This window comes from Platichthys flesus, chromosome 3 (assembly GCF_949316205.1).
Source record: "Platichthys flesus chromosome 3, fPlaFle2.1, whole genome shotgun sequence".
NCBI lineage: Eukaryota > Metazoa > Chordata > Actinopteri > Pleuronectiformes > Pleuronectidae > Platichthys > Platichthys flesus.
Window position 1 is genome coordinate 17,092,233 of NC_084947.1, and position 14,936 is coordinate 17,107,168.

General features: G+C 41.6%; 1 protein-coding gene across 1 annotated transcript; it reads right to left on the reverse strand.

Moving 5' to 3' along the window:
• Nucleotides 1–397: 397 nt before the first annotated feature.
• Nucleotides 398–14,226, reverse strand: LOC133948405 (glutamine--fructose-6-phosphate aminotransferase [isomerizing] 1). The gene is made up of 19 exons (XM_062382254.1): nt 14,146–14,226; nt 11,925–12,032; nt 11,314–11,415; nt 11,070–11,195; nt 10,876–10,934; nt 10,650–10,784; nt 10,506–10,567; nt 10,337–10,416; nt 10,138–10,246; nt 9,862–10,025; nt 8,686–8,781; nt 8,100–8,197; nt 7,775–7,895; nt 7,271–7,428; nt 5,089–5,203; nt 4,554–4,681; nt 4,072–4,239; nt 3,515–3,676; nt 398–2,060 (listed from the first exon to the last, which is right to left on the reverse strand). Exons 1-19 carry the CDS (start codon nt 14,150–14,152, stop codon nt 2,016–2,018), a joined length of 2,043 nt encoding a protein of 680 aa, XP_062238238.1. The 5' UTR covers nt 14,153–14,226; the 3' UTR covers nt 398–2,015.
• Nucleotides 14,227–14,936: the final 710 nt, after the last annotated feature.

Genomic DNA, 14,936 nt, shown 5'->3' on the forward strand with positions numbered 1-14,936 from the left:
TAGTTAATTCTAAGGATGTCATTGAAATAAAGGAGATCAGCACGTGCGCGCCCCCCCCCCCCTTGAATGTCTAGCTCAGTTCGATATGGTGAAAAAGTCAAAATAATAAACATTAAGTGGTGAACCAGATTAAGGACATAAAATGAGACATGGTCAACTCTGCAGGCTGCCTGCATGCCGTTCTGCTGCCACTGCAAGGCACTGTTAACAATCGCACCAGATTCAACAATACACTTCCTTGGGCCCTTAACAATGCACGTGACAGATTAGAAGCTGATAAAATGAACAGTTCTCAAGATGTGTTTCATATACAGACAGTCGATTCTAGAATTTGGAGGCCGATTTCAGGATGTGTGGGTTTGTCTTCTCATCAAATGACCTCAGACACACAAGAACATGAAGTATTTGACACTTTATTGCATCAGTTCCACTAATAAATAGTGCCCTACTCCCTCAGTAACACAACGGATTGTGAAGATTCAGTGCGGAATCCTTGTTATCAATGTCTCCAGTCAAATCAAATTCTGTAACAACATTGTCCAGGTTTGAAACCCTTTTTCTACTGGCTCATGAAAAGCTCAATGTCAAAGGAAAGAAACTGCAAAAAGTCCAAGTTAAGGCTTGATTGCAAAAGCAAGGTAAATATCTAGTTCCCATTTCTTCATTATAAACAAATGTGTGTGTGTGTGTGCGCGCGTGTACATGTATCACTTTTTCCCTGGCTTCTGCAAAAACATTAAGGAACACGCACACGCTCACACACACAACTCGCATCTGACATCTACATAAGCTTCCACAGTACAGCTGTGTAACTGCATAAATGAGCGATTGGGTCTCCAATTGTCTTCACACCAATCTATCAGTGTAAGTACATGTTTGGCTACAAAAACAAAAATAAGATGAACATATGAAATATATATATGTTTTGGTTTACAACTGCCAAAGCCACTGTACAGCTTTTTGGTTTGACAGGACATTTCATAAAGACGATAGAATTCACATTTCAAATCAAAGATTAATTTCAATCATATAAAATGATTGCTTTTTTTTTTTTTTATGAAAATGAAACATACCAAAAAGAATCACGCAATAGCTAAAGATGGTCCCATATTTCAGCAGTGATGAGGTGTGTGTGGGCTGGCATCGAGGTGCAACTTCTACTTCATCTCACTGCAATTACTTCAGAAGTGGTTGATAAGGTCTGTATGAATCAAACTCAGCAGTGCACAGAGAGTTTTTACAGTATACAAGCTGTGAGTATAACGTACTAAAGGTAGAAACAGTGCATGGTAAGGATTTGTAACCTATCCAAGAAGCTTTCTACACAATAGTGTATTCATTAACTTCCCTGTGATCCAGCTTATGATGCTGTCCCGACAGTTTTTAAATTGTGCAAACTTAGAGGAAAGACCAAGTCAAAACAGGCAAACTGCGCAGTAATTATTAAAAATTTATGACCTGTGGCTTGGAATGATTTAAGACTGTTGTTTACTTCATCTGTGGAGTAAAGACACTTCAAATGATTAGCAGCCAAGAAAAATATCTACAAATCATTACACAAATGAAAGGAGAACCAGTAAAAAAGGTTTTTAACAACCTAACTTTGCGTCAGTAACCAGCTTTTTTAACAGCAGCTCCCCGAGAGGCCAATCAGGACAACTACACACAGAGCGCCTGCTCAAATGTTGAGTCAGTCAGTGTCACTACAGACTCCCAAACCCAGTAAAAGTGATGAAGCTTCACCAGTGCCCGCCCAGATCCTGGACACAAGACCACTTCTCTAACAATAACATGACATATAAAGAGAGTACAGACATTGAGATATAGATAATGTGCACAGTGAAGATGCACAGCTGTTGAGAAAAAAAACCTATGCTTTAAAAAGAGCCCTGACATGAGACACATTAATTGGACATTTTCTTCTCTTGGTTCCTGCAAACACACGCTCCCCCACCGCACGTCCCACTGAGTACGTGTCTGCCAGGCTTCTGTCGTGACGTGATGAATGGTGCACTTCACTCTACTGTCACTGACTTGGCCAGGTTTCTTGGACAGTCCACCTAGATTTAATAGAAGAAGTGAACATGTGAGCACATCATCCCAAGCCTCGTCGCTTTCCATTCATTTTAAAATCCAATTCCGGTTTTTAAATCCAGGCTTCAGACAAATGTTTATTAACTGATCTTAATCTGTTGTAATTTCCATATTTCTGTATTCGTCCCTGGTTGTTTACTACTGCTGTTGGTAATTTTATCTGTTTTATCTTTATATCTTTATTTCGTTTTTACATAACCATTTTTTTAAGCACCATTAACTGTGCTTTGGAAAAAATCTTTATGTGCCATTTATTCTTTTAATTTATCTCAATAATATTTACTAAATGATCCTAGTAAAGAGGATAACATATTGTATAGGTCGTCTGCTGTTGAGTAACAAAAACAGTAATGTGCGACCGGGTGATACAGATATTATGATTCTCAAATCTTTGTCCAGACACTTGAATAAACTTTATAAAACCTGGAGAGTGTTGAAAGTCTGTGATCATATAAATGTTTGCTTCTGTGTCAGAGCAGCAGCGCAGCTTGGCATTAATGGGACGACTCAGACATAAAAACAAGATCTAACTGGGCTTCACCCTCAGGACGTCCCTCTGAAGTGAACTGCTGCAAAAGCTGCATCAACACTGGCTTTATTTTTGAGTTCTGCAAAAAAAGAAAAGCCAGTGGAGTTTACAAAGCTGCAACAGACAGCAGTCTGGCATCGCTAGACCATTTCACTTTTGCGAATGGGTCTGGAGCTCCGATCATTTATGATTTCAGCGCATTGTGAACAAACGTCGCAGAGCAAACTTCTAAACCAGGGGTGTCCAAACTACGGCCCGCGGGACAACTGCGGCCCGCCATCCATTTTTAATTGGCCCGGATCAAAGTCTAAAAATAATAATATATATAAAAAATAAATAAAAAAAAAAATATAGAACAATTTAGTAGCACTTAAATGGCCCTTACATATAGCACTTAATTTTGCTTTATTTTTGATGAAATTGTACTTTCTTGATCCTTGTTGTTCTGGGTTTGTACCCTCGGGGTTGAATGCACTTATTTTAAGTCGCTTTGGATAAAAGCGTCACCTAAATGGAATGTTATGTAATGGACTATGGCCCACTGTACTGCACTTCTCAGTTTATACGCCACCGCCACGCCCCCCCATATGACCATCTGTTGAAGTTCTGCTTGAGTAATTCACCTATAAAGCAGTCCAGAGACAACTTTACTGGGGGTGTAACTGTGGGCGTAAACAATAAATATGTGAAAATTGTTCTCCCTTCTCTACAGTATACAATGACATATTGGTGATAATAAAAGTTTTAGTAAGAATAATCTGCAGGTGAAGACTGAAGAAACTTCAAATCCTATTGCTTTTTTCGGCATGAATTCTGAGAAAGGGAGTCTTAAGAAGCAAATCACTTGAGATCATCATCAGTTACCAGTGAGCCTGAGGGGACGGTACTTACGTCAAAACCTCGGAGCACAGCCAAGTGGAAGGACAGCAGCTGCAGAGGTATAACGCTCAAGATGCCCTGCAGGCAGTCCACACAGTGAGGCACGTTGATGGTGCGGCTGGAGTTCTTGATGGTCTCGTAATCATCTTTGTCGCAGATCACAATAGGACGGCCCTATATGGAAAAATAAAATAAAAGTCTTCAACTGTCAAGTGCAATTTTTTACCGCCCATCTCGGTCAAATTTCACACCTCTTAAATCCACATCTGCTGCACATTACTGAAAAGAGTGATGTCACACCGAACCAACCACTCCCTCGTATTTAAGGGCAAAGGATCAGACGTGTGGCACCGACAGGACTATGAAAATTAACCTAACGTGCAATATCTGTTGTGGTCAGCCCGTTTTCATGTGTTTGAACTGATTTTGTTCCGTTTCTCAGCAATAAAACAAAAGGCAAAAGGAAAAATTACTAAGTGAGTAACTACAACAACTGGATATATAAAATTGATCAAAACTTTTGGGGGGAAATATATGTGTGTGCGTCTGTGTGCATGTGCGTGTCTCACCTGACGGGCGACAACTTGCTGCAGGGCATTTTGACATTTGGTGTAAGTGTGGTCTCTCATGATGATCATGATGACTGGCATGAGTTTATCCACCAGGGCCAGGGGGCCATGTTTGAGCTCTCCAGCGAGGATCCCCTCTGAATGCATGTATGTGATCTCCTTGATTTTCTATACGGGACACAAAACACCTACAGGTTAAGGAATATTGAATCGTGTATCATTTTTTTTTTTATTAAATAAAATTATAAGAAAAAATCAGTCCAAATCAAGACTCTCTGAGGAATGAGATGTAAAATCAGATACAATCATTTATAAAATGTACTCGTAACAGTAATTCAACCTTTTGGGTTTAAAGAGAAATCATTCAATCAAAGATTACTTGTATAAATACTGCTGGAGACCACTGGTGTATAAAATAAAGCAGTTTTAATAGTTCTCACATAAGAGACAACAGAAAGATGAAACAGTCTGCATTTCCTCACCAGTGCTCCTTCCAGGCAGGTAGCGTAATGGTAGCCTCGGCCCATGATCAGGACACTCTTCTGCTGATACAACTCCACGGCCAACTTCTGGATCTCATCATCCAACGCGAGGACCTCTTTAATCTGGTCTAATATGGGCAGAAAAGCAATTATGACTACATTTTTATGAGTAAACTTTGTTGCTGTCGCATGCTAGAACCTGGACTGGACAAGCTCATAATGTTGGGCAGGGAGTAGCAGACACTTATTAATTTACCATTAGAGTCATGCAATCAAATGCTTTAGATCCAGAGCAGCAGGCGACAGGTCGCAGCCAACAACTATTCTTCCCTCTTCCTATTTTTCCTTTTGAGCTCTCTCTCATCATTTAGCTTCCTGTGTTTTAGTTGTTTGGACAAACACCTAAAACGAAGCAGGCTTTGGGTTGTGCTTGATCTTTGCTGCAAGAGATAGTTTCCCATCCCTATACATTTTAATCTCACATGCGGCCAGGATTTCCCTGGCTGAGGCAGAACTCTCCCGTGGCTTGATTTACCTGGAAGAAGTTTCAGAGCCTGGATTATCTCACGGCGTCTGGGCTGCACTGAAATCCTGTCATCGCACATCAGCAGGGCAAACATGATGAGGGCCACAAACTGACTGGTGTAGGCCTGCAGAAAAAAATGAGAAAAAAAAAAAGTCAGGGAAGGAGTATATGTGGTATTATGTCATCATATTAAAGAGCTATGGGTGTGCAGTTTGAGCCAACTTTTGAAAAGGACCGACTTATAAACAGTTGTATGATGATGTATGCACACATATTGAAACCGTCACTTATTATAATATTTAACATTGCAAGATTGCTTGTGGTGAACAGATCTCTAAAGGATAAGTAGTTTCCCGTTTTTGCAACAATACTGGAACCAGAGCAGCAACCTGATCCTAACTTTAGCCTCATGTGTGTGGAGCCCTGTGCTTCTTGTCTCCTTGTTTTGATAGTGAACTTAGTGTCCAGCTAATAATCTGCACCAGATCAGAAATGGCAGGAGAGGAAGATTTGAGCACACGCAATGCAACATTAAAATGCAGTCTAGCTAGTTCTGCTCGTGCTGGAAACTTGGTACAACCACACACTCGGTCTTTGTAATCATTCTGGAAATGTCACTGCTCACAACTTCAGCACATCTGAGCTTCGATGCCTGTCGTCATCACCCCTCTCTCTTATCCTCCACTTCCCTGCATGTTTGGAGGCTTTCCATGCCCATTTGGGAGATTTAATCAGGGTTCAAATGGAGCCAAGTCCTTTCACGGGGCCCTCTTGACTCTTGAGTTTGTGCGTCCAAGAAAATAGCTGTAAAACCTTTAAACTGATTTCTTTTCCTCACCTGACAGCACCCTAACTCTGCAGTCTCTCTGAATTGTGACATTGAGGGCTGTCAGCTCTGAAGGGGCCAACATATTTTTCTGTGATCATTTTTATCTCATGCAGAACATACCACCTGTTGCCCCTCAACGTTAACCACACTTACATTCAAAGGAAATATGAACAATCCTCCCTCAAACCAAAACGCCTGTGGACTAGAAATCAAACTTAACCCTGTAAATTCCCAAAGGACGCTTGATCGTAAATTAAACAGGCAGCCTTCTTATGTTTACTGTCAGTTGATGAGCCAGCAGGATTTGACTTTTGACAGCATCAAAGTCTTTCTTCTCAAGTGTCAAATATTGCATAAATCTTGCATACGACCAAACGAACCAGAAAAGGATCTTTTTTTCTATGAGCTCTCTTTTCCAATTAACTAAAGAAGATAAATTGTTTTAAATATTAATAGAAAACAAGTTTAGTAATGTAGTAATTTAACAGCTAAGTGTGATACACATTGACCAGTGAGTTTAAGAGCAAGTCAGTGCAGCATTTAAGCAGTGAGTGTGTGTGTGTGTGTGTGTGTGTGTGTGTGTGTGTGTGTCCCAGCCAGCCAAGCAGTAAATTATGGCGGCATGCTTCGAGGCTTTGGAGCAGAGCAAGAGTCAATGAGCCAAGCCCAAAGGCTCAGCCAGGGGGAACCTGCTCCACTCTCTATTCTATCCTCACTAACTGGGGCCGAGCTCCACGACTTCTCTGCTCTTCCTCCAAGTCTAAACTGGCAAATGCTTTTGGTTTGGGAGAAAGGGAAAAATAAGAATCCTAACTTTACATGGAGTCAGTTTTCTTTAGCTCCCTGAGGAATAAGAGTGCAGGAAAATGTCAACTCACAAAAGGCGAGTCTGGTGAGTCCGGATTCACAATGAACTTTTCAGATGGGTTTATATTCAGTGTCAGAGGGTGTGGAGTTCAGCTAGGAGATGATGCAACAAACATGTGAAGAGTCCTTTAAAACATTGAATTCTTTTAAAAAGGGATAAATGTGATGATGAAAAACTGATGCATTAGTTTTTAACTTAACAATAATGTCAATTCAATCTTATTTGAATATCGCCAAATTGCAACGTATATGAAGGCACTTGTCTTCTTAAGGCAGAGACCTTCCAATATTATAGATAAACCCAACAGCTACTACTACTGTCAAGGATCTGAGGAAAGTACTGACTCTAACACTGAAGTGTTCCTGGTTGCAGTCAGGGAGGGGGGTTTAAGAGAAAATGTGTGATAAATGTAAGCTATTCTAAAACCATGAGTTATTTTTTTTATATCCGTATCCTCATGATAGTCGACCAGAGCCGCAGTTGTCATGGCTAACCTTGGTGCTCGCTACTCCGATCTCAGGCCCAGCGTTGATGTGGACTCCGCAGTCACTCTCCCTGGAGATGGAGCTGCCCACTGTGTTGGTGACACCAACGGTCAGAGCCCCTCTCTCCTTACAGTAGCGCAGGGCCATGAGGCTGTCAGCAGTCTCCCCTGGAAGGAACGGGAAAACACAACAGTTTATGCAACGCAACAACTCTGAAAACAAAACGATGCAGATTTATTAGTTAGTTCGGAAATTGCCATTTCACAATCCAGGACTCTGATTTGAAACAGGTTCACAGAAAAACCACAAGGCGAACCACAGACATTGCTCATGTAAAAAATTAGAACGCCAGAACCAGCGCACATTCCCGAAGCGACAGCTGAGTGTTAATGTGGAGAAAACTCAACTGTACTGCAGTCCTGTTACTTATCAGGTCACTGAACATCAAACAGCTCCCCTAAATGGAACCTGGAAGATATCTCGATCAAGTGCAGATGGCACAATCTTCCTCACCTGACTGGCTGATAAAAAAGCAGACATCATCTCGGAACACAGGTGTGTTCCTATCCAGGAAGTCACTGGCCAGCTCTATCATGACAGGCAGCTCGGTTAGCTCCTCCAGGATCTGACGGGTCTGGGAAAGTAACAAAGGACTGTTCAGCAAAACAAACCTGTCGAGCACATGTGCCAAACCATAAACTTCACACACCTGTGTCCACAGCACAGACATCACATCTCATTATTGTCTTACGGACTGAACACGGATAGCAAAACAGACAAATTTAAATGGTGTGCATTTACACCAAGGGGGGACAGCATTTGGCAAGTGGCTACTCACCGCTACTCCAGCATGGTAGCTGGTGCCGCAGGCAATAAGTATAAGTCGCCGACACCTCTGGATCTCTTTGATGTGGTCCTTCAGTCCACCCAGTGTCACTGGAAAGCAAACCAAACCACTAATCCATCATTGTGCTCCAACATTTTCCATCTCATTTAAAAAGGGCCACCAGAATGCAGAGAGAATCACTGACAAGGTGTATTTGCAGATTTAGGTTATTCTACATGTATGTAACAAATCCATCATACACACTTGAGGGTAAAAAATACAGTGAATTTTAGGTCATTCTGGTTTTAAAACTACAAATCATTATGACAGCTTAAATAAATGAGCTGGGCTTTCGTGTGCTGTCCTTTTCAGAAATCCTGAAATAAACACATCTTGAGCAAATGTTTGAGTGACATTCAGGAAGAAAGTAGGCCAGCAAAAAAAAGAGTGACTGTTTATACTGTAGAGGTTATTCAAATGTTGGAATTTGCAGTAGTAAAGTTAAATCTGTAAAAAGTTAGGACAGAGTGGAAAATAGTTCTCTCAGTGGAACATTGATGTAACGGCACCTATAAAGGCAATAATCACACTCTCTGACCTGTGTTTTCATCGAAGTTAACTCTCCCTCTCATGGTGTTGACCACAGACTCTGGCTGCTCAAATATCTCCTTCTGCATGAAGGAGCTGTAGTTGCCTGTGGTGAGAGGATTAGAAATCAGGTGAACTTTTCCAAAATTGTAGAAAAAAGTATCTCAATTAACCTCCTGAAAATCCAAGTGTCATGCTCGAACAAAACATTTTTTTTATGATAATAAGAAATCCCTGGAAATGCAGGGAGTTACTAAAGATTCTGAGCCACAGTTTTATGTCATCCATTACACAAAGGAAAGACAAACATGAAACATCAGGGAGACACTGTTTTGCAATCAATTATAGAATGTGACAGTGACATATGAGGTTTTTATTCTGCCTGCCTCAGAGTAATATGGGTCGAGGGAATTATGTAATTCAGCAGAAAGTCTCCAGGAACTGAGGCAGAGCAGAGAGGCTGAGTAGTGACAGGAACACAAAGGAATGTCAAGAGCAGCCAGCTTCAGTTTACCTCTGCCCTCTGCTGGATGACTGAGGAACAGTCAGTAGAGGAGACGACAATAAAGAATAATAATCACAGGCTGAAAATAAATAAGTTAATGCGGCAGGGACACATTTTTCTCTGGGTCGACTCTGTTGCATGGTACATTGGAAGACACTGGAGGTGCTGACTTTAAGTTTTCAGGGTGCTCTGAAAGCAATAGAAAACAATGTGTGGAAAGACAACCCTTTCTAATCACGTTTGCAATTTAAAAGGGATGTTAGCTTTATAATGGATAATCATTTCGGTTCCATTTGTCAAGCCGATTGACAGACATTACCTTAGGCTCTGGGATGTTGTGTTTGGCTTTTATTTTTATTTTATTTTACTATTTTTACTTAGTGATTGCTCATCCAATCATAGGGTGAGACAAGACAGATCCACTTGTCCAGTCTGTAAGGCTCGCAGTCAAAACACAAAGGCAAGCAGGTCAACTGGCAATATGAAAGCAGTCAATCTCCTTTTTAGATGTTTAACAAGTGTAAACAAATTAGACTTACACAATAATAACAGGACAACAATTACAAGGGTACAGGGCCAAATTACAAGGAAGAGTTCAACAGATTTATCTTCAAATGTGGCTTTGAGTAATTTATGATCATGAGAAAATGTGAACACAATTAAGTCGGACCCTCAACTCACCCTTCATGATCTGCTGCAGCTCCATCTGCAGGGACTCGATGGCCCGGGATGGGTAGTCTCCAGCCCTGCGCTTTATCCTGTGGATGGACAGCCGGCCCTCCATCACGGCAGCCACATCGTCATCCTCCAGGAAGATCACCCGATTTGTGTGCTCGATCACTGCGCTGTCATGACAAGAGAAACAGACGAACAACCACATTAGACATTTGATCAATGCAGGGTATACAAGGATATGAAGCTGTAAGAAGGTGGATACAAAAACTGGTTTCTGCTGACCTTGCATCTGAAGCAAAGTAGTACTCCACAGCTTTCTCGTCCACAGGGAACAGGCAGGTGTCCTGGTCGGTCCTAGGTATAGCACCGCAGCTCTTCTTTTCTTTAGCAGCTGAAAAAAAAAGAAATAAAAATGGGCCTCAGTCATGCCTGCGCAATCGAATGTGGAAAATTCATAACATTCACAAAACAGAGAACTTACAGGAGCGGTAGAGCACAGGAATATGATCAGTGGAGAGCTTGTGATCACTCCGCACTCCCATCAGCAGAGGACTTCCCCTCCTGCAAAGTAACATTTAAATGATCCAACAATACTTTATCTGCAATAACTATAACAGCATAATAGTTTGACAGCATCAGCGGTGGCTTACCTTGTGCCAATTGCCTCTCCGGGGTAGTGGACACTCTTGAAGACCAGGGCAAAAGCTCCCTCCTGTCAGGTGGAAGAAATAACACATCAGACTTTTATCTGCTGATCTTAGAAGGAGAGGTGGAGTGCACAAGCAGGTCCTTACCAGCTGCTGGATCACCCGTTCCACCAGTACGGAAAAACTGAGGTCGTCATTCTCGCGGTTGTCATACATGTACTTCACCAGTTTGGCGATGGACTCCGTGTCGGTCTCTGACTCAAACTCATAGCCTTTGCTCTCCTGTGGAGATCGAGTTAGAGAGTTAGTCTAACCCTAACCCTCAGAGTGATGAAACGATGTCTATATGAGTTTTTGAAAGATATTGGCTCACCAGGAATTTCCTTAGGTCTTTGTAGTTGGTGATGATTCCGTTGTGAATGACAATGAACTCTATACAACAAAGAGACCAGAATCACTTTAAAAGATATGATACCTGAACCCAGGTGAATAAAAACAGACTGAGCTGCGAGGTAAACCATTAAACTGTGTGAGCTGAAACAGCTTTCGATCTTTAACTCAACTGACCGTTGGTCTTGTCAGATCTATGTGGATGGCTGTTGAGGGGGCTTGGCGCACCATGGGTGGCCCAGCGGGTGTGAGCGATGCCGACGTGAACATCAAACTCCATATCTAGGTCCATGTCCTGCTGCTCTAAAAGTCAAACAAACACAACATGGACAAGGCTTAGTATCTTAATGGTTCGGTCACATGCAGGATGACAAATCAAGGCTTCAGTTTTTATAAACTGATTCTCCTCCTCTAAGCTTACTGTGGATCTCGTCATCGAGAGCCTTCACTTTTCCACGTTGCTTGATGATTTGGATAGATTGGGTACTTCCGTCCTTGCCGTTACCCCCATCAATCCCCACACCTAAAAAATAAAAAAAATTAGGAGAGCATGAGAATTACAGGGATCACAAGTCCTTCAGTATCAACGGGTTGGTGCAGATATGGATAGCAATGGACTGTTTTTAATCTATTGACAGAGCTGAACTCCAGCTTATCGAGTTGCTACATTCAATGAATGTTTGCCAAAAACTGTAGGATGGTGATGAAATTCAAATGAACTTAACACACAGTAAATTAGTTCCATTGATGCTGCAACAAGTCTTACCCAGCCTCGTGATAATGGCTGAAAAATCACAGCAGACATTGTCTTGCTTTGAGTTCCTCACATTTTCAGAAGAACAAATAAACATAAAGTGTTACTGATGAAGGTCGAATAATATCCTGCTTTACATTGAATTGGACACACAGTAGACACTGTCTATAATTTGGTGGCATCTTAAGAAAGACATTGATGAGACAGATAAGGTAAAAGGTCTGATCAACAAGCAGGAGACTTCTGGTGATGTGAATGTTGTTGTTTTTCGCTCTCACCCGCTGAGTCATAGCCTCTGTACTCCAGACGTCGCAGACCTTTGAGGAGGATCTCAAGGATCTCACGGCGAGTCCTTGGTACATGGTAGTTGAGATAGGCAAAGATTCCTGAGGGGAGAAAAACAATACTCTCAGATTAAATCTGTGTTCTCTTTAATAAGAATTTGGGTCTGTCGACAATATATCTTTAAAACTGTCTGTCTACTTTAAAATTCTAGCGGGCACTTAAAAGTTAAGGTTAACTTCACATCTGTCAAACTGGTACATCTACTTGTCTGTTATTCCAGTATTGTTTTGCAGCTGACGTGCAAAGATTAATGTCTTCTAGGCATAGATTTGAATTCATGTGCACTTTATGTAACCAAATTAATGTACAATTGGATCCAGGAAACAAATACAAGGAGGGCTGGGTGTCATGCCTGAAATTAATGTGTCAGTAATAATAAGAATAGTGTTTGATATTGAATATACACGATTAACCAAATTAGCAAAAATCACTAGAGATAATATTATATTTATTCTCTATAGTATTCTTATAAACATATCCATAGTCATACATGTGGACAACAGAATACCATTATTCATTCATTAATACCAAATACCATTAAAACTCACTATGATCATTAAGATTATGTAATGATAGTTTCTGACCTGAAAATGACAACAATATGTCGAGGTGACTGCAGAAGAACATAATCTGATTCCATCCTGACACAATTGAACAAGCTTTTACTTTGTGATACTACATCTCTACCATTACAGGCTCAAAGTCCCACTATTATTTTAAGGAATAATGCAGGGGGAACCTGTCCTACAGGTGGGGTGATGGTACGAGAGAAAAACAAAATTTGTGTCTCCAGTGGCGGAACCTGCTTAGAGACAATAGAGTGTATCTGCTGAATAGGAATTCAAATGGGAGGAGTAACTGTGTGAAAGATAAAACAGAGGCAAACTCAAACCAAGTTTGACTTTAGGCTGAGATACTTACTTACTAAGTATACAGCTTTGACTTTCACAGGGTAGATGCAACAAACCTGTGTGTCAGTCAGTCAGACTAAGGTGCTTGTGCCAAACACACCCAGACTATTGGTGCAGCAACAGGCTGTCAAGACTTAACTAACTTTATTGGTACATTTTAGCAATGATCTGCAAATGACCGAGATCTATTGCCCCTCCGATACCTAATAGAACACACAGAGGAGTGTCTCCCTAGCTGGCTATGGAGAACAAGCTCAGAGAGAAAAACACTTGAACCTGTGTGTGTGTGTGTGTGTGTGTGTGTGTGTTTGTGTGTGTGTGATACTATGTGATAAAAATGATTTGGTGTCATGTTTATTGGTCTGTGGTGACATTGAGTTTCTTCATTTGTGTGTTGGAGTTGTTTGTCAGTCTGACGTGTACTGTGTGGCACATGAGGAATTTCCAGCTGGACGAAATAAATATCTAGGGAGGAGACATGGAAAACAGGCCTTCACAGAACTGAGCACTGAGGAGTCGATGCACACAGGGAGCCAGAGGGACCAACAGAGCATTCATTCATTGACCAGCGGGGAAAGGAGGGCGGTGGAGTGAGTGGCACCTGGACATGGAGAAGAGCTGCACAAACAGCGTCACCATGAGCTGAAGGCACAGGAAATCTCAACAACGAAATTGGTTTGATTTAATACACATCAACCAGAGCCCGGTGTCATGTGACTGGTGGGTTTGGTCTGATTGTAGTGACGGTGATGGGACACAGACTCCTCACTTAAACACACAATGCCCCAACGACTCTAGTTTAAGTATAACGACGTGCGACCTCATGAGTTGATTTATTTCAATCAAGTACGCTGTAAGAGGTTCAGAGGAAAGTTACGCTTCTGTCGTAGTGTCAGCGCAAACCAGTTTCGCGGTGTGTTATCAGGAGGAAAGCAGGTTAGCATTTCTACGATGTTTGGTCATGTCGACTCGCTGCTCGAGCCTCTACATCACAACTCACAAGTGGACAGCGCGGACAGGAAAAGGGAAACATGTTAATGTTTAAATGGCTAACAGCAACAGCAGCCCATATTCGCTAACTCACGTTAGCCACCCCTAGCTGATTTCAACTGGTTTGCAGGTTTAGCCTTTAGCCGGCGATGCTAGCAGCCTGTCAGATATGATCAACGTGTTGTCCTCTAGATTGCAGAACATCGTACATCACCCAGTGAAAGCTGTAAATGTAAATACGTCATGTACTCACCACACATGTCTTCGGTTTGGCTGCTACTCTGGTGTCTGGGAACGTCACTAAACTTTGCCGCGACCCCCTTCCGTGATCTCATCCAATCAGAGCCAACCTGTCAATTTCCATGGCGCCTTTTGATTGGCCGAGAAGCCTGTCATTCCGGGTTGCACCTACCGACGGAGGTATATCTGACGTGGCATCAGGATGCAGATCCGGGGGAAGGACGAGATGAGGACCCCACCGAAGTGCCTGACTTCTAAAACCAACATCCTTCCCTGAGCTCTACTTCAGCAGCACAACGCTGCAAGACTGTAAACAATTCAGTTGTGTTCAGGCTGGTCGATCTTTTATCTGTAGTTAATAATTTGTCCAGAAAAGACAAACACATTTGTGTATGCCCTTAATGAAGGGATGCGGCCAGAATTGGTTAAATATGTAAAATACTGCAAATGGGAATAGATGAAATGAGATAAGATATTTAACACACCAAAAACAAGTTTATTAATACTAATATTCATCTCTTTCCTTATTTCACTTATAGTGTGTGAGTGAATGTTTGTGTCTGTCATTGTGTTTGTTGGGTATGGGGCAATGGCAGTGAAAATAGATGATGGGTATGTTTCTATACCGTATGCTGCTCTGTTATTATTCTTGTTGCCATGTCACTGCTTTTTCTACACCTCCTTTTAAACGTGAAAGACTTTAAATTTGTAATCAAAGTGGACTAGCCTCATAATACTCATACATTAACTTGATCATAATTTGTAACTGATTCTTCTAATTTCTCTATCCCCTTTACTTCAAAT

What these genes read in the sequence shown, in the direction of transcription:
- LOC133948405 (XM_062382254.1), bottom strand. An exon ending in TCTCGATGACGAGATCCACA is followed by an intron (nt 11,196 to 11,313) that starts GTAAGCTTAGAG and finishes TTTGACTTTTAG; the next exon opens with AGCAGCAGGACATGGACCTA. An exon ending in TCCTGTGCTCTACCGCTCCT is followed by an intron (nt 10,247 to 10,336) that starts GTAAGTTCTCTG and finishes TTTTTTTTTCAG; the next exon opens with CTGCTAAAGAAAAGAAGAGC.